At 38.5% G+C, this 16,842-nt stretch overlaps 3 protein-coding genes across 4 annotated transcripts; 2 read left to right on the top strand and 1 right to left on the bottom strand.

The window, feature by feature from the left end:
• The first annotated feature begins 497 nt into the window (after positions 1–497).
• LOC135141615 (membrane-associated guanylate kinase, WW and PDZ domain-containing protein 1) lies at positions 498–5,239 on the top strand. The gene is made up of 3 exons (XM_064072873.1): positions 498–1,473; positions 1,975–3,980; positions 4,032–5,239. The coding sequence occupies exons 1-3, from the start codon at positions 1,259–1,261 to the stop codon at positions 4,205–4,207; spliced, it is 2,397 nt and encodes a 798-aa protein (XP_063928943.1). The 5' UTR covers positions 498–1,258; the 3' UTR covers positions 4,208–5,239.
• Positions 5,240–5,366: 127 nt separating this feature from the next.
• Positions 5,367–9,040, bottom strand: LOC135141614 (dual serine/threonine and tyrosine protein kinase-like). 2 transcript variants are annotated; one of them, XM_064072872.1, is made up of 12 exons: positions 8,778–9,039; positions 8,555–8,727; positions 8,193–8,504; positions 7,957–8,146; positions 7,646–7,827; positions 7,367–7,595; positions 6,880–7,307; positions 6,456–6,796; positions 6,162–6,408; positions 5,864–6,113; positions 5,664–5,816; positions 5,367–5,498 (listed from the first exon to the last, which is right to left on the bottom strand). In XM_064072872.1, the coding sequence occupies exons 1-12, from the start codon at positions 8,896–8,898 to the stop codon at positions 5,488–5,490; spliced, it is 2,637 nt and encodes an 878-aa protein (XP_063928942.1). In that variant the 5' UTR covers positions 8,899–9,039; the 3' UTR covers positions 5,367–5,487. The 2 variants fall into 2 exon arrangements, with proteins under 2 accessions (XP_063928942.1, XP_063928941.1); XM_064072871.1 differs by lacking the exon at positions 5,367–5,498 and having other exon boundaries at positions 5,505–5,816; positions 8,778–9,040.
• A 1,070-nt stretch (positions 9,041–10,110) lies between these two features.
• On the top strand, positions 10,111–15,144 carry LOC135141620 (carboxylesterase 1C). The gene is made up of 2 exons (XM_064072880.1): positions 10,111–10,948; positions 12,876–15,144. Exons 1-2 carry the CDS (start codon positions 10,567–10,569, stop codon positions 14,315–14,317), a joined length of 1,824 nt encoding a protein of 607 aa, XP_063928950.1. The 5' UTR covers positions 10,111–10,566; the 3' UTR covers positions 14,318–15,144.
• Positions 15,145–16,842: the final 1,698 nt, after the last annotated feature.

Genomic DNA, 16,842 nt, shown 5'->3' on the forward strand with positions numbered 1-16,842 from the left:
GGCCTGCCCGAATTCGCACGATTACTCATCGGCCGAAGCCGAAGTGACCGCCTGCCAAAGATTACATCGAACGGACCTGCGCATTGCCGCGGACCGCAAACTGTCGCTGACGTCGACTAGGGCTCCACCTGCGCGCGCATCTGATCGAACAGCTGATGACGACATATGAACCATAATGGCTTGCATTATGACGCGCATTAACACAACACAAACACTTCCTCGACTCTCCTCCTCTTCTTCATTTTCTCCGACGCACACGACACATCTCTGCTCTTCGACTACCACACATCCACTCAAATTAACGCACTTGCACCTCGCAGGTACCTAAACAAACATTCAGCGCCCACTTGGACGACCCTTCCGGCAGAGATTTTCGACCAACCGGCATGCTGCTTCGCGGCCAACTTCTCTAAACAAACAAAACTCATGATCCCTTTAAAACCAACAACAAAAAAAATCAGAAAGTAAAAATGCATCGCCTGAAGCAGTCAAACTTTTGATTTAATGAACTTATCCGCAAACACCAATAACGTTGTTAATAAAGTGTCAAATTTCTCCAAACATATGCACCAGCCAACTAATTATCTGCAACGTTAATTAAAACGAGCGAAGACAGACAACTAAAAACCAATTATGTTTTATTAAATCGCCGCTCACTTTCTTTTAAATTCCGAATTTGTGTCGCTTTCTTCTCTGAAAAAATGAACGCTACCAATTTTATATCGTGGACGTTTTTACCGCTACTCAGTAATCATTTTGAATACAACCAATTAAGCGGAAAATCTTCGACGGGCTATGTTTCCGCGCTACATTTTTAAAAATACCCAGCGTGTGACGTTTCTGCTGTGACTAAAGTACCGGCCTGATTCGGTTCGTAGACGTCGCCGCAACCACATTCAGTTGAGTTGGTGTTAAAAAAAACAGTGAAGAGTGAAGCAACGAAAAGAAGAAATTCGCTAACGTTTGCGAGTTTGTTTGCAGATTTAAGTGTAGAAAAGCTAGAGGATATGTAAAGTATTCGTTTATTTATGTGAACTGACAATAATAATGGCTTTAAATGTGGAAGGACGCACTTAACCTGCAATAAATATTTACGTTAACAGAGTTATAAATGAAGTTGAAACAATAATCGAAAAGCAGTGTGTTATTCTCATTATTTTCTTCGAAAGATAAAAATAATGTTGTTAGATGGAAATACTCAACAGTGTGTTAATTAATTGGTCCAGCAAGAAGTTATTCATGTGAAGACTTGTTCAAGATGAGTCACAACAACAGTGACCAAACCCCCCTTTCTCAACCTTTGAAAGTAGAAACTGACAATAATAGTGTCCATGCGGAGACCAGTAATTACTATGAAGAAGATAAAGATAACTTTAGTAGAACTAATGATAATGAGGACAATGATTCCTTGGGACCTCTTCCCCCGAAGTGGGAAAAAGCATACACTGAGAGTGGCGAAGTTTACTTCATTGAGTAAGTTACACCTCCCAGCCAGTGATCTCATGTAGTCCGTAGTTATTCTTAACACACCACTAAATGCCAAAAATAGGAGGCACCTAACACTTAGCAAAATAAACCTCTATAAATAGCAAAGAAATTGACACTAAATGGATAATTACTTTCCAACACGAATTCGAATTCATTGTAGATGAACATAATTGAGCGCTAACTTGCAAACCTCAATTAATTGAAGTGTTATTTCATTGTAATTTCTGATTCTTTACATAGTTTTGAAACATTTCTAGACCGTTCGTTGTGTTAATGTTAATCACTGTCATGTGACTTGCATGATCCTACTAAACGAGACCAACCCAAGCTTATGCATGCTGAAATATTGCTTAAAGCTTTTAAATTTTGCAGGATTGTATCAATATGGAATGAAATTTAAGTTTACTATAATTACAAAAATTGTGTAGTGCCTTTTTGTTATCAAGCTTGCTACAAGGTATCACATGCCATTCGTATTTTTCTCAGCCACTCTACCGGGACGTCGCACTGGCTGGATCCACGACTTTCGAAGTTCCAGAAGAAGTCCCTTGAAGACTGTCTAGACGACGAGTTGCCTTACGGTTGGGAAAAAATCAGCGATCCAAATTACGGCACCTATTTCATAGATCACGTGAACAGACGAACTCAGTACGAAAATCCTGTGATACAAGCAAAAAGAGCAGCATCCCAAGCTTCCGCGCGTGCGAGTCGCACGTCTTTCACTAAAGACCCCGCAGAACTGTGCGGCCAACGATTTCGCACTTCTCTTGTCAAGTCTTCTAGAGGTTTAGGTTTTACAATAGTAGGTGGTGATGACGGCGTTGACGAGTTCCTACAAATCAAATCCGTGGTTCCTAAAGGACCGGCTTGGTTGGACGGCCAACTTCAAACAGGCGATGTTATTGTTTACGTTAATGATACCTGCGTTTTGGGGTACACGCATATTCAGATTGTTAGATTGTTTCAGTCTATTAATGTTGGATCTACGGTGTCGCTGGAGGTATGTCGGGGGTATCCGCTACCGTTCGACCCGAACGATCCGAACACGGAGGTTGTTACAACAATCGCGGTGGATTCGCACCTTCAACAAGTACCCACCGACAAGCGACTTCTAGACACGAATTACAATTTTTTGGATGGGGATGATATATCCAGGGAGGAGGACAACACACTGGAACCGTCTGACGATATAGACGATTTGATTAAAGGAATAGGGAATTGTACGTTGGGGAAGGTTGAAGTGAGGGTACGCATCGTCAAGGGGAATTTGGGTTTTGGATTTACCATAGCAGATAGTGCGTGTGGGCAAAGGGTTAAACAAATACTTGACCGACAACGCTGCAAGAATCTCATGGAAGGTGATATTTTATTAGAAATAAACGACATTTCCTTAGTCAATATGTCTCATGATGAAGTTGTACAAGTATTAAAGAATTGTCCTTACAACAGTGAGGCTACAATTTGTGTTCAAAGAGGATGCACAAACAAAACACCAAATATTAGGAATAAGTTACGAAAATTAGATAATAGATTTGGTGGTAAAGACATCAACAACGTTTATCGCAGCAAAACACCAACGGCCGATATCTATAGTACCCAACCAAGAGAAGTGTTGCCCAGTCGTCCCAAAACACCTCTGGTTGATACAAGAAGCCTTTCTAAAACACCAGTTAAAGATTTAAACTCTAACTCAAACAACGAACTCTTCAAATGTGACTATAGTAACGACAACTTTAGTGCTGATCGTTCACGACTTCGCCTATCCCTCATCGACAACCCTGAAGAAGAAGACGACATAGACATATCAGAAAACGGACCCAGTAAGCCTTCCTACGACTACCCGCCTCCAGTTGTCGACCCTAAGTACTCCTGGGGGACCCTCATGATGCACCAATACGACTGCACTTGTTACAATTGTACCAACCCCCGAAACACCATGGTCGACAACTGCGACAGCTACGACCCCTCCATCAAAAAAGCCCCTGGGGGCGACTACTGGCAGTACGTGCCACGAAACGCAGAATACATGACCACCACAGTCATACTCCACCGCCAAGAAACCGGTTTCGGCTTCAGAATCGTAGGCGGCATTGAAGACAAGTCCCAGGTCGCAGTGGGACACATAGTGGCAGGTGGCGCTGCGGACTTGGACGGGCGAATCCGATCCGGGGACGAAATCGTGAGCGTGGACGGGTTTTCGGTTTTGAGGGCGTCACACCGCCAGGTCGTGCGGCTGATGAACTCCGCCGCTGCCAGGGGACAGGTGACTTTGGTGGTGCGGAGACGGCTGTACCCGCCGCCGATGATGGCGCCTTATCCTATGGGGGTGAATTGGCCGCACGAGAACCCGCCGCCGCCGCCTGCCTCGCACCTGCCGGTGTTGTCGCCCCCACACTCCGAGGGTAACTACGATGTGACGGTACAACGAAACGAGAACGAAGGGTTTGGGTTCGTCATCATATCGTCAGCTAACAAGCAAGGGTCGACGATCGGTGAGTCTTTATTCCTTGTGTGGGAAGTAATGGCTGATGGTCGTTTTGTAGGTCGTTTGATCGAGGATAGCCCAGCGGAGAAGTGCGGGAAGCTGCGAGTCGGTGATCACATAGTGGCAGTCAACCATATTGCAATAATGCACTTAAGTCATGGTGATATTGTTAACTTGATTAAAGAGTCGGGTTTGTCTGTTACTCTAACTATTGCACCTAATTTCGATCTTTGATTACGTAGTAAGAGTAAGTCGAATTTTTTCCGAAAATCAAAAAAGTTCTTAAGTAGAGTGTTTTTGATTAAGATGTTGTCAGATTAAGATATATATGAGCCTATGTTATAAATTTGAGAATTGTTGCCTAATACCAAATTGTATTTAAAGATTTGTGATAGTGTTTTCTCACTGCCTTGACGGATTTAGAAATGATGAAGTCACTTTATGTGCTTTAAAACAAAAAAAATCACTTTTTCGTTTGACGTTAAAATCGACTGAGTTTTGTTTTAGTTAAAAAAAGTCAAATTGTGAAAACCAAAGCTGATGACGGTTTATTGGCAGGATAATTTGGTCTTTATCTGAACTGGTACTGGCTATAACGTCAGCTGAAACGCTTTGCTCAAAACCAGTTTTATTGTTAACGTATTTTTAAACTTGAAAACGTGTTTAGCCGTAGGTTTTGTAATAAAATTCATTGAATCTCGTATTATACACAGCTATGACGACATTTTTGTTACCTACAACTTTGCATTTGCTTCTTATTTATTATATATTTTTATATTCTGTTTATTTTACTTTAATTTTATGTTACCTCTATGTTATGACATAGGTTAATTGTAACTGCAATATAATCTAACAAGAGTATAATAGGGGACATGTAATTTTAAGGCGCAGAGCGGATCTTACGTTCTAAATCAAAACCACACTAAACTTTTATATTTACATGTAAGACAAACTCTGCGCCGCAAAATTCAAATAAATATGTGATACACAATATGTAAAATTATTCATTAAACTGGGATGCTTCTCATAACAATATATAAGCGAATTTCTTCAAATTTTACGTATTGTGCCTTTAAGTATAACTTGCCGTTCATTTATTCGCATGTTCATTGTATTTCCATTTTCTGTTTGCGTAAAAATGTTCCTTCGTAGATCTGATACTAATAAATTCATTCCGGCCAGAGCATTTAAAATTTTTTACTAGACTGATTATATGTAAAATTTGTACATACATTGTTCAGATTGTACTCTCGAAATATATTCATTATTATTTCTGCGAGTATTTCTTTATAAACGTGGCCACCATATTACTCCATTTGGTTGTTCTAGCCAGTAGTCACACACATGAATGTAAGGACAACCGCAGTTCACTAAAACGGCAGAACTCAAAAAATAAGCAGTTAACTCAAATTTATGTAAAAAAAATATATGCAATACAAATAATTTACAAAAACATATATACAATAAGTTCATTAATATGATAAAAAGTTATTTCATTTCAAATATCCACCTCGTTAGTAGGAATCTGAAATAATGAACGAATGTCAAACACACGTCTAAAAACAACATGAATCTAAACACTAAACCTAATACTCTCTAAAATATGCATAATTGTTGTAATAGTAATCTTCATGGACATTAGTAAAGGAGCACTCATATGGAGGACTATAACTACAACTGGATAACTTGCCTGAAGATTCAGATTTAGCACTATTGTAAATCGCTTCAAGCTGGGGTTGTACATATCCCAGTAACGGTCTGTCCGCTGGTTCTGCAGACCAACACTGTTCCATAAGATTCCAACAAGCTTGATTAAACTGCGCCAAACATTCAGGTCTTATACCTACAACAACATACGTTAATGCGAGTCAAAATCGTCTACCCCTTCACCTTTCCGCACACTACTCCACAGTTGCTCCTTGTTTTGAAACTGATCAAAATGATTGGGCAACTTCACTTGTCCAGCACAAATATACCAGAACAAAATCCCAAAAGCGTAAACGTCCACGCTGGAATCGTAACGACCTGAAAGTAGCTCTGGTGCCATATGAACCGGAGTCCCCACAACGCTCCCTGACATCATAGCTTCAGGAATACAAAACCCGAAATCCGTCAGCTTCGCTCGATCATCACTATCGAGCTAAACGGACTACATTAACACCACAGTAACGTCAACGGCGGCACTTACTAGAACGTTCTTGAGTTTGATGTCCCTGTGGACCAACCCCTGAGAGTGTAAATACCGGATGCCTTCCACCACGTCGATCGCAATCCTCAACCTCTTCACCCACGATAACCCGTTACGGAGTCCACAGTGTAGGTCCCGGGTCATCCTCTCCATAATAAGAAGAACCGCTGGAGAACTACCACCTCCGTACGTGTAATCTATCACAGACCCTCTCAGTTTCACGATTCGTGGATGCTCGGAAATAGTTCTACAAAAAGCAAACAATACCCGGAAGTCGCACCAGAATATTTATACCTAGTGTAGTAGAACTCCATCGCAAGGTCATTCCAGTGTCTGTCGTCCGGAGGCACCACCGATTTGAACGCGCAAGGATCTATTTCCGCCCACGGCTCACAAGACGACACAACCCCATACTGTCCCCGCCCAATCTCGCGGATTTGTTTAGGCATCCCCCAGACAACCAAATCGCACAAAGACGTGCTTTCTAACGCCAAACGTGCGAACCTTGGGGCGTGCCTTTTACGAATCAAAATCCGCTGCTCTTCGGTTTGTTCCAACTGACCTGAGAGCTGGTTTTCGAGAGAGCGAATAGCGCTCTGGAACGCCTCGTGCGACAGCTTTACGTGTTCTTGAAACTGTTGGAGGATGGTGTTACATAAAATACATTTAATGAATAGATGGTAATCGAGTACCCTCTTCTGCACGCACACAGACTTACCTGAGTTGAAATGGTTTTTGCTAATTTTGACGCACTTAAAGAGTCGATTATGTTTGTTACAACCTGGAGTTGCCACTGTACGCCACACTGGACTTGAGATGATGACCATGGCAGTATGAAGTTGGCTAATATGGTTCTTAGACGATCCATAAAGGTATGAACTATGGAAAATGATGTTGATGAGTTTAGGTCGATACTGTAGGCGGCACTCAGAATTTGTTTGACGGCGTCGGAGGCCGACAAGTTGCCTTCTAAATCGTGGCAGTTTTTTTCAAGACTTTCTAGACATCTTTGTAGGGTTCCGGTGAAACTTTCTTGCAGGCAACCAACTGATTGGACGATTTGAGTAGCGACGGAGTTACGCAGTCGTTTCAAAACTAACTGTTGGATTTCTAGAGTTGCCACTTTCGTCGATTGGTGGTCGTCGTCTAAGAAAATTGTAAAATTGTAACAATTTAGAGAAAAAACAAACAAGACGGAAATATACTTTTGTTATATCCCTGAAGAACCTCACTAACGTTTGATCTCATATCTTGTAAAGTCCGTTGGATGATTCCCGTGATTTCTTCTTGCTGTTCACTTGACATTTTCATTAGTTTTTTGTACAACTGAAGTTCTATGTCTTGGGCATAGCGAATACGTCTTGGGGTTATTTGAATTTCGCGTGCCATATCGAACGCCGACAAAATAAATCGTCGTAAGCACTGACTATGGATCTACAGTGTTACACTTAGATAATATTCTACATGAATAAAATTAAAAATACCTCGCTAAGTAAGGCAGCAAGTTTCAAAATACTCGACTTTAAAACCTCATGAATGAACACTACAAAATCTTCGTTCATCTGTTTATCACATATGAGGGTGTTATACAAAGAACAGTCCAAACAATACGATTTTCTTTTTATTAATTCATCAGTCTTTGTGTTATCTGCATCATTTAAATATCCTACAAAAATCGCAACGCTTCTATTTCAATTTTCAACAAAACATGTATGTCAATGAAATTTGGATGTTCATGTATTCAATATGATGGGTAGTCATTAACCAATGAGTTATGTATGAGACAAAATCTTACCTAATCTTATTAACTGATCACGTAAATTCTGCATTTGTTGTAAATAATGTTGACCACCATTGCGTTCAACCAAGTGTTGTTCAGACTCAGTTAAAGAATCAGTACTTTGTGAAGGTTCAATATTTGAAACAGTAACAAATAAAAAAGGCGAATTAAAAATCTCTTTCAATTTACGAATTTCTTGAATATTCTGAAACAAACGAGTTAGAGTTTGCAAAAAAATCATTGGTATTTACAGAATCACTGAGGATATCTTCGGACACAGCATATATTATCACAGGTAAGGTGTTGCTCATATACTTATTGAGAATTTCTGGTAAATGATCAATATGACAATCTGGAGGGACCATAATATTAGCGTTGTCTTTTAGAAGAGGGTGATCAATTTCTACTTCTAGTGAAGCACAAACATCATCACCCGTCCTTTGTAAATCTTCTTCTGGTATAGTAACCCATGGGTTCTCATGTGCTTTCAATTTTTCAACAATTTCATATTCATGACCCCACGTTAAACGGATATTCCTTGACTGTCTATATTTAAAAGTGATCTAATAAAACAAACAGTGAAGAATTGAAAGTAATTGATGAAGGAACTTACATAACGCCACTGGGTGCTAAACAACGGTAGAATAATCTCATTTAGTAAACTGTTGACGAATAAGGCTTTAGCATGACAGTTCTGGCCAAAAACCATCAGTGTTGGTGTTGTATCTAGCTTATTTTTAAATTTATCGATTACATCTTGATTCAACAAATCTTCTTTAATCTCTCCTAGAAAAAGACAGGATAACAAGTGATTACACTTTGTGGTTGTTACTTACTTCCTAACTGTAAATTGCTACTAATATCATCCAAAGCACAACGAGTATCCCGCAATATCCTTCCCAAACTTTGGCAATTTTTCGAATAATTTCTAAATTCCTTTGGTACGGCATTCAACATCGTTACACATTTAATTGTTTACATTTGAAATAATAAAATACTGATACTTTAATAATTTGTCATGCCTAATATTAAAATACAATTTATAATTTTACATTAACCATACATAAACTTGTCAAAACATCAAACATAAAAAATACACTGGGTTTGCGGTACATTGGTAGTGTCGTCGAAACAGCGCCACTAGCGAACCGACGACCCGCGATGTATTGTTGGTCACATAATCACTGAAATTTTAACCAGCAAACACCAACTGATTCGACATCGATAAACCCAGCTGCCAAATTTTACAACAAATTGTTGTATTTAATTACATCATTTACAACGTGTGAAGTTTATGGAAAGTCACAGTCGGGTAGACAATTTTTTAGGCTACATAATTAAAATTGAGCACATTTCGTTGCACATTTACTATTTAAACTAGAACACTGTCGACGTGTTTCAACAGCTACGCTGTAATTTTGCCGGATTTTTCAATTCCTAAGCTCTTTTGATGGTTTTAGTAAGGAAGTAACAAAGTTTTCCGTTTAAGCTCCATCACTCCAGTAATCAATCCACTTGCATGAATGATAATCCAGCTGCCGAATCTTAATTCTAAGTGGCATCTCTACATAAAGCAATCCTGGAATTTTAGCACTCTAGAGACCCGGTGTTAGTTGTCGTTGTTAATTATGAACTTTCTGATTGAAAGTATGAGGGATTTGTATTCTCAGATGGTCATCAATCATCATAATGAAAGTCCCCTGGGCGAAGTCTCTAGCCCTTAAGTTCTGTAGAGGGCAGTAGAACAACAATACATTATCGGATGTAGATAAAACCGGGTTCAAACTTGAGGTCGAAGATTTTAAATGGACTTCCGAAGTGTGGGACGGCAAACAAAGGTTTGCGTTTCTAACAAGATAGTGTCGGGGAATTCAAAGGAATTATAACAGCAAACGGGGGATGATGATCTGGAGTGTCCATTGTGATCTTGTGAGGGTTGGGTTTGTTTTGAGTGTGGACCTAACTTAAATTTCAGACATGTACTTAGCAAGAATAGGATAAACTCACTATATTCCAATTTTTTTGTTCAGATTTAAACGTTTTTGCATTTATCTTCCCTTTTTGAGTTAAAAATTTAACAAAGTGTGATAAGTAGTTAACGAGTTAATGAAGTGACCCTGACCCGACACTTTTAACGAGGTCTAATTCCACAACAATTAAACAGTTATACAGAAGCTGTAGTGAAAACGCTTGCAAATCTCATCTGGTAATGTCAGAGAGCTTTCAATTTAATGGGTCGAGGTGTAGCCGGAACTGAACGATTTTTCCTAATTTATGTGAAGTCAACGTTTAACCCGATTTGCACATCCAAGTGCATTTGCTATGCTTCAAACTACAAGAAAAGGTGTGTTCCTCCGGGGTGAGTGAGCAAACTCTGCAAGACCATTCCCCTTATGTAAATCCATTCGAACCAAAAAGGAAGTTGCGTTAATTTATAAGTTCCTTTAACGTCACTGTAACATTTTTGACCCATAAAGCTAAAATTCCTGAATTGATCGCTGTAAACTTGGGGGAAAGCGTCATCACGCAATATATCGCGCTGAGTTAAATCAGAGCTCGGCAGGATTGTGCAGTCTCACCCCTTGCTTCCTCCAAGACGCAAGTGTTAAGTGAAGGTGGTGAAAAATGTCGCGGGTCCATCTCGGGTGTATATTGTTGGTCTACACGTGCTTGGCGGCGAGAGAACCCCCTATGGTGACCATCCCGGGTCAAGGGACCATCCAAGGAAAAGAAATCTCCAGATACAGGTCCCAAAAAATCATCGGCTTTTTTGGCATACCGTACGCTGTACCCCCTTTGAACAATCTGCGGTTCGCACCTCCAGACACCGACAATTTGGAACAATGGGAAGGGGTGCAGAATGCAACCGAGTACAAACCTGCATGTCTACAAACAGAAAAAGACATCCGGGAGGAGGCCAAACCGTTCCTAGACCTTATTTTCCCGTCGTTTAGTGAAATGGAAATGAACGAGGATTGCCTCTACCTCAATGTTTTTGTACCTTTCGGTAAGAAAAATCTATATTTGAATACAATTTCGTCATTGTCATGGAAAACGCGTGTTTCACTTAAATATTATTTATCGTTTACACACTTATTCTGCCACTTCATGCTTTTTAGCAACTCGTGAAATATTCATGACTGAATAATTTAATCTGGACATTCGTGATACAATTAAAGAAGAACAAATTTGCTTTTAAGTGTCTCAATTTATCAGAACGCGGCTATTTTAAAAGGTGCTGTCGCAGCAGATCTAGTCAAGGGGCGCTATAAATATATATATAATATGATTTTCATATATGTATATGTGCCATTTTCACTCCTCCGGAAAACAAGCGCCCTTATTCGCAACCCTTAATATCACGCTTTGACATTATAATCCCCAACTACAGTCCCAAAATGCTACTCTCCCGTATTGAGTTTCTTCGACACGTGTAGTTACCCCGTATGTATACTTCTTTGTACTTATAAAAACAATGTCTCAAAACAGTAAAAATCACTCGTTAACATTTCATGTCACAAAGACGTAAATATATCGTTGTTAGTATATTTTATTCCGAATCAATAACTAATTTCCATTCAGGGAGGCCCGCAGTGACTCGAAACATAACGTTCACATTATTTTGTTAAAATAAAATTTTAGTCATAACAATAACACTATAATTACTGAGAACCGTCAAAGAATTACTTCCTGCCCACTAATAGTGCTACCATTTAACTGCAAAAAATCATTCATGTATGTCCGTTGAAGAAGAGGGTACTCGCTACTTTCACAGATGCAACGAGTACCCTCTTCTCAATACCTCGGACTTGTTATTTACTTAAACCTAGAAAAAAATCCACAACAGCACGACATTAGATGGGACCAAAATGTGTTTGTTCAACCAAACACACTTTTTTATGCGCAGTCTAGTTTTTTGTGAACGTTTGCCCGCTGACTTTTGTCCTTTTCGGTTCCACGCACCCACATGTAATTTTAAACCTTTGCGACTGAAGAATGTTTGCAAAACACGAAAGTTTTTTGTGGTGTAGACCACGACCTACCTGAACATGATCAATATGGCAATGTGTATGCAAAATTCTCTCTTTTCTTAAAAACAGTGCATATGTGCATAAACTACGCAGTGTGCTAGACGATTTAGTCCGGTCCCACTTTGGCCAGGTTCCCCTACCGCATCGATTGCATGAGTCATATCTAAGGAGTAATCGTATATTTTAATTTCTTACATGGAAATACATTTCTCCGACCTTGAACTGGTGTGACGTGCCATTTTGGCTTAGTCGCATAATTTGATTTAGATTGGGTAGATTTAGGAGTTTATTGAGTCCGGGCCTGCATGGTTAGCCGTAAACAATTAGTTTTGGAGCGTCACATTCTCACATTGATTTTTCAATAACGCCTTGTTATTTTTGCGAAAATGGTGTTGTCGCCTTTTCCTCCCCATTTCCTTTTATGACCATTGTCCGTCGCATGCATATAAAGCAAACACAGGCGAACAGGACCGGACGTAGGTAATGCTAAATGCCGGTTTATAGCGTGTCTTTCCCTCATTATAGACCTTGGCACGCATCAAGAAAATAAAATTTGCAGTTCAGTTCCCTAAAGCACAAATCGCGTGCTCGAATTTGTCTCGATTTCAAAGTTGACCATCTACACGTCAGAGATTGCTTAATTGGGCTTTTGATCTTGAAAGAAAAAGTTGATATAAAAGATGGCGTCTTTATTTTGATTTTCGTGGAATCAATGAACTCGAAGGGAGAAATTTAAAGTCAGACATAGCGTGACTAGTTTTAATGCGTGGAGGACTAATGATGAATTAGAGTAGCAAGCTAAGATACGCAACACGGTGAGGAAGAGGGTACTCGCTGCAATCTATCGATCGTGGCGAGTACCCTCTTCTCCCCAGACACGGATTTGATAAACATGTGTTGCAGGCAATTCCCCGAGCAGTGGATTCGCGACCATAGTATGGTTCCATCCCGGGAATTTTACGACAGGGTCTCCAGCTATGTGGAATCCTCATACCCTGGTCTACAGGTATCGAATTATCCTGGTCACTTTCGCCTGGCGTTTGAACATAATGGGTTTCTTTTCCACGTTGGATGGCGAAGCTCCGGGTAACTTCGGTATGATGGATCAACAAGCTGCTATGATGTGGGTGAAAAAAAACATTAAATTGTTTGGAGGAAACGAAGACAACATTACTTTAATGGGTTATGGAACGGGTGGTACAAGTATAGGCTTACACATGCTCAATCAAAAATCTAAAGAATATTTTAATAAAGCTATAGTGATGAGTGCAAACTTTCTAAGTCCTTCGATAGTTAAAGATCCGAAAGAAGATCGTAGCATAGATCTAGTTGATAAATCTACCCCTTGCAACAGAAGACCAACTTCTCATTTCATAGATTGTTTGAGAGAGCTTGATGGTAAACCTTTGGTAGATTTAACATCCACAATTGACTGGAAACCCCTACTGGATCCTAATCTAAGTAACAGCACTAACGCGTTTATTCCAGATATTCCAAAGAATTTTTTCGAAAGAGGTGACTTTCACAAAATTCCTGTTTTGACAGGTTATACAAATATGGACGCGATTTTATCATATACGACTCTAATCGATCAATTTGCAACGGAGAACATAACCACCGAAAACCTTCAACAAATTCTTTCCGAAATCATCAATTCTGACTTTTCTGCTTACAACAACTCTGATTGTTCTAACAACTACGAGCAACTAACAGACGCTGCTATGTTTTTCTATGGTCCAGATCCCGTAAAAGGTGTTAAAGACCTAGATTCCATAAGGAAAATAGTGGCAGACTTTACAACCGAAAAAAATTTTGCTGCCTCTACATATCTCCACGCAAGTTACATCAGCAAAGAACAACCAACTTTTGTTTATCGTTTTGATTTGAAACCTAGCACAAAATGGGTAGCCGATAGTCTACCAGAGTGGGTATCAGTTCCTCACCTTTACGACCTTATATACGTCTGGGGGATACCATATTGGCAAGAATTCGATGGAGTAAACAGCTGGGAAGTGAGAGATAAACGAATTTCAGAAATTATGATGTCTTTTTGGACCAACTTTGCCAAATCATCTAACCCAACTAATGGGACTTTGTATGCGATTCGGTGGGAACAATTTACACCAGACAATCCACAGATGATGGTCATGGATGGCTCTTTCAATATGAGCAACAGCGCAAAAATTAACTACAAATCGTTCGAATTTTGGAATAATTATTACCCAAAAGTTCTACAAACGGCAACCCAATGTTGCGGGACGCAAAACGACATGGCGTCTGGTCTTCAAATACCATATAGTGTACTTATTTTTACCACCTGTCTCTATGTTATGCAACTATTTTGAGTTAAAATGATTAAGTTGCATGAAATTTATCAACATAACCTTACTTTTGCTATTTTCAAATATTATTCACATTTTACTTTGACAACTAACTGAATTGTATGCAAAAGTGAGGTTATAAACTTTGAAACACTTCAGTATAATAAATTTTATGAAACGCTAATTTATTGTAAGTTCAGTTCTAGTCTAAATTTAAATATTTTGGCACAAAACAATGTCTAGGATTGTGTGTTCTATTCTATCAAAATGCTTAATTTTTTCGTTAATCGAAGTCAATCATTAGAACTTAGAAGTAATGGAGGAACTTTTGCGCAGGATGGTTTAAATTTCGAACTAGGAAAATAATATCCAGGATAACTGTTAGAGCGAAAACTGGTTTTTAGATTGGCCGCCTTGTCAAAATAATGATCATAATCAAAGCACCGAAAGATGATATTAACATCGAAATCAAAAATTTTAAATTTCCATTTATAACTTCGTACACTGTCACTTTTGGACACTTATACTTTATCATGTTTATAAAAGTTTCCCAATTTAGCTAGACTGTAACAGAAAATAATTAGTAGACGTATCTTCTAAATTAATTTATTTTCAACATTTTTCCAGTAGTGGTATTATTAACCAACTTTTACGAAAATGTAGTATTTAATTTAAAACTGTATATATTATATATAAATTAAATAAGTCTTCCTTAGATCATTTTCGTTTGTAATTTTTAATTCCTCATTTTTATCAAGTAACTTAGGTAACGATTTGGCCAATGTAGAGGCGAAAATACCTTGCACATTTATTTTGTACATAGATCATACTATTTTTTGTATTAAACGATATTAAAGAGTAAGTTTTTGCATTATTTTTTTTGTACATTTTTTTTTGGTTTTTCAACATTTTTAAAAATTGTGATATTTCAATGAGCTATTCTGGAAAAACCGTTGGAGTTATCGAAGACATGAGGCCGGAAGTTAGGGTATTCCACTGCCACTTTGTACCGCTAGAGGAGCCACGTCTGTAAGGACAAAATCACCAAAATGTGTCAAATATAGTGACTTTCATGTGGTAAAGTTGTCCCTCTGTATGCGGCGAATGTATTACTAGATATATTAACAGTAAATTTTTATTCAAATCAAACAAAATGAACAAGGACTGATTAACCAAAGCAGCTGACAAATACACAAAACACAAATGCCATTTTGGGTGTTGCCAACCTTTGGTTACAAACTGGTGCCCCTTCGGTGGTGGCGACATCTACTTTAGCTTCGCGTGGAATGTGTTTAGTTAAATTTCGAAAATCGTCGAAAATGGGTCGAAATTTGCATTTCCATTTTTGAAAAGTCGTCCAAAATTTTCAAAAAATTCAGGGTTATGGATCTCGACATGCTGATTCAAAAAATTAAACGTGTTTGTGGTCACGAAGTAATATTTTTTTCGAATGTATCTATTATCTATTTCTGCTTAAGAAAACTTCATTTTTGTTTAATAAAATTAAGGTTTATTTCTTGAAGTTTTTAGTAATGTATGAAGTCATTGTTGAATTCCCTTTCAGATTTTTGGGAAATTCGCTGATTTGAACAAATCGTTAATCCGAACACACCTTTTGCCCAATTAGGTTTGGGTTATCGAGCTTATACTGTATTGAAAATTTTAAAATAATAAAATAATCGCTGTAACTCAACACCACGTGTAAATTTGACGAATACAGATTTTTTAATCACGCTATCACATTTTTAAGATAAGATAATTATTCTCTAAAATTTGAAAAAGCAAGCCCGGGAAACGAAAAATTTCCATCTAGAATTCTGTATTTTCTTATTTATCGAGATATGACACAGATGGCACTACAATTAATGTCACTAATTTTAACTAATTCTAACATCATTTACACCTGCTGCCATTACTTTTGGTATTAACTGTACTATACAGCGAAATTAATTATTTTCGGTAAATTACACGTTAAAATTAGATAATTTTCGTTCGATGACGTCCGCAATGACAATAAAATAAGTTATGTTGCTTATGCGCGCGCATTCTAGCAAAAATTTTGACTAAACTATTTCCCAGTTGGTTGCTCGTCGAGTCGATTTCACACAGCATAATGTTAGAAATCTGGAATTATCTGAAGGAATGGTTTAAAATGAAACTTTTTTATACGATGTTGTGGTAATTTGCGTAATGCTATCTACTAGCTCAAAAATACCATCCGCTTAAGGAAAGTTTTGATATTACTCATTCGGATGTAAACAAACTGACTAAGGAAAATCGAAGTTTCTTAACAGCTCGGAATGTCCGCTTCCCAATGACTGTCACCCTTATGTGCTAGTTCGTAAGGCCATATCAGAAATTCGGAACAGTTTGGCGTAGTCGCCTTTTCTGTTTTTATTTTTTCTATGCAAGTTTCTGTTATTGAACGTCACAGTTGGTCAAGGTCACTCCGACCGGTGTTGTTTATCTGTCATTATCTCTACACATAAAGGCTTATGTAATTTTATGCATACTTTTTTACAGCTTGTGTAGTATTATTTAAAAATTAG

This window comes from Zophobas morio, unplaced genomic scaffold (assembly GCF_036711695.1).
Source record: "Zophobas morio isolate AGI-343-1 ecotype UQ-CSIRO unplaced genomic scaffold, CSIRO_AGI_Zmor_V1 ptg000044l, whole genome shotgun sequence".
Taxonomy (NCBI): domain Eukaryota; kingdom Metazoa; phylum Arthropoda; class Insecta; order Coleoptera; family Tenebrionidae; genus Zophobas; species Zophobas morio.

Excerpts from the sequence above, each read along its gene's own strand:
- LOC135141615 (XM_064072873.1), top strand. The coding sequence starts at position 1,259 with ATGAGTCACAACAACAGTGACCAAACCCCCCTTTCTCAACCTTTGAAA. Across the intron at positions 1,474-1,974 it reads GGCGAAGTTTACTTCATTGA|CCACTCTACCGGGACGTCGC; the intron begins GTAAGTTACACC and ends TATTTTTCTCAG. Across the intron at positions 3,981-4,031 it reads CAAGCAAGGGTCGACGATCG|GTCGTTTGATCGAGGATAGC; the intron begins GTGAGTCTTTAT and ends GTCGTTTTGTAG.
- LOC135141614 (XM_064072871.1), bottom strand. The coding sequence starts at position 8,898 with ATGTTGAATGCCGTACCAAAGGAATTTAGAAATTATTCGAAAAATTGC. Across the intron at positions 8,505-8,554 it reads TTAGCACCCAGTGGCGTTAT|ATCACTTTTAAATATAGACA; the intron begins GTAAGTTCCTTC and ends TTGTTTTATTAG. Across the intron at positions 6,797-6,879 it reads CAAAAACCATTTCAACTCAG|TTTCAAGAACACGTAAAGCT; the intron begins GTAAGTCTGTGT and ends ATCCTCCAACAG.
- LOC135141620 (XM_064072880.1), top strand. The coding sequence starts at position 10,567 with ATGTCGCGGGTCCATCTCGGGTGTATATTGTTGGTCTACACGTGCTTG. Across the intron at positions 10,949-12,875 it reads CAATGTTTTTGTACCTTTCG|GCAATTCCCCGAGCAGTGGA; the intron begins GTAAGAAAAATC and ends CATGTGTTGCAG.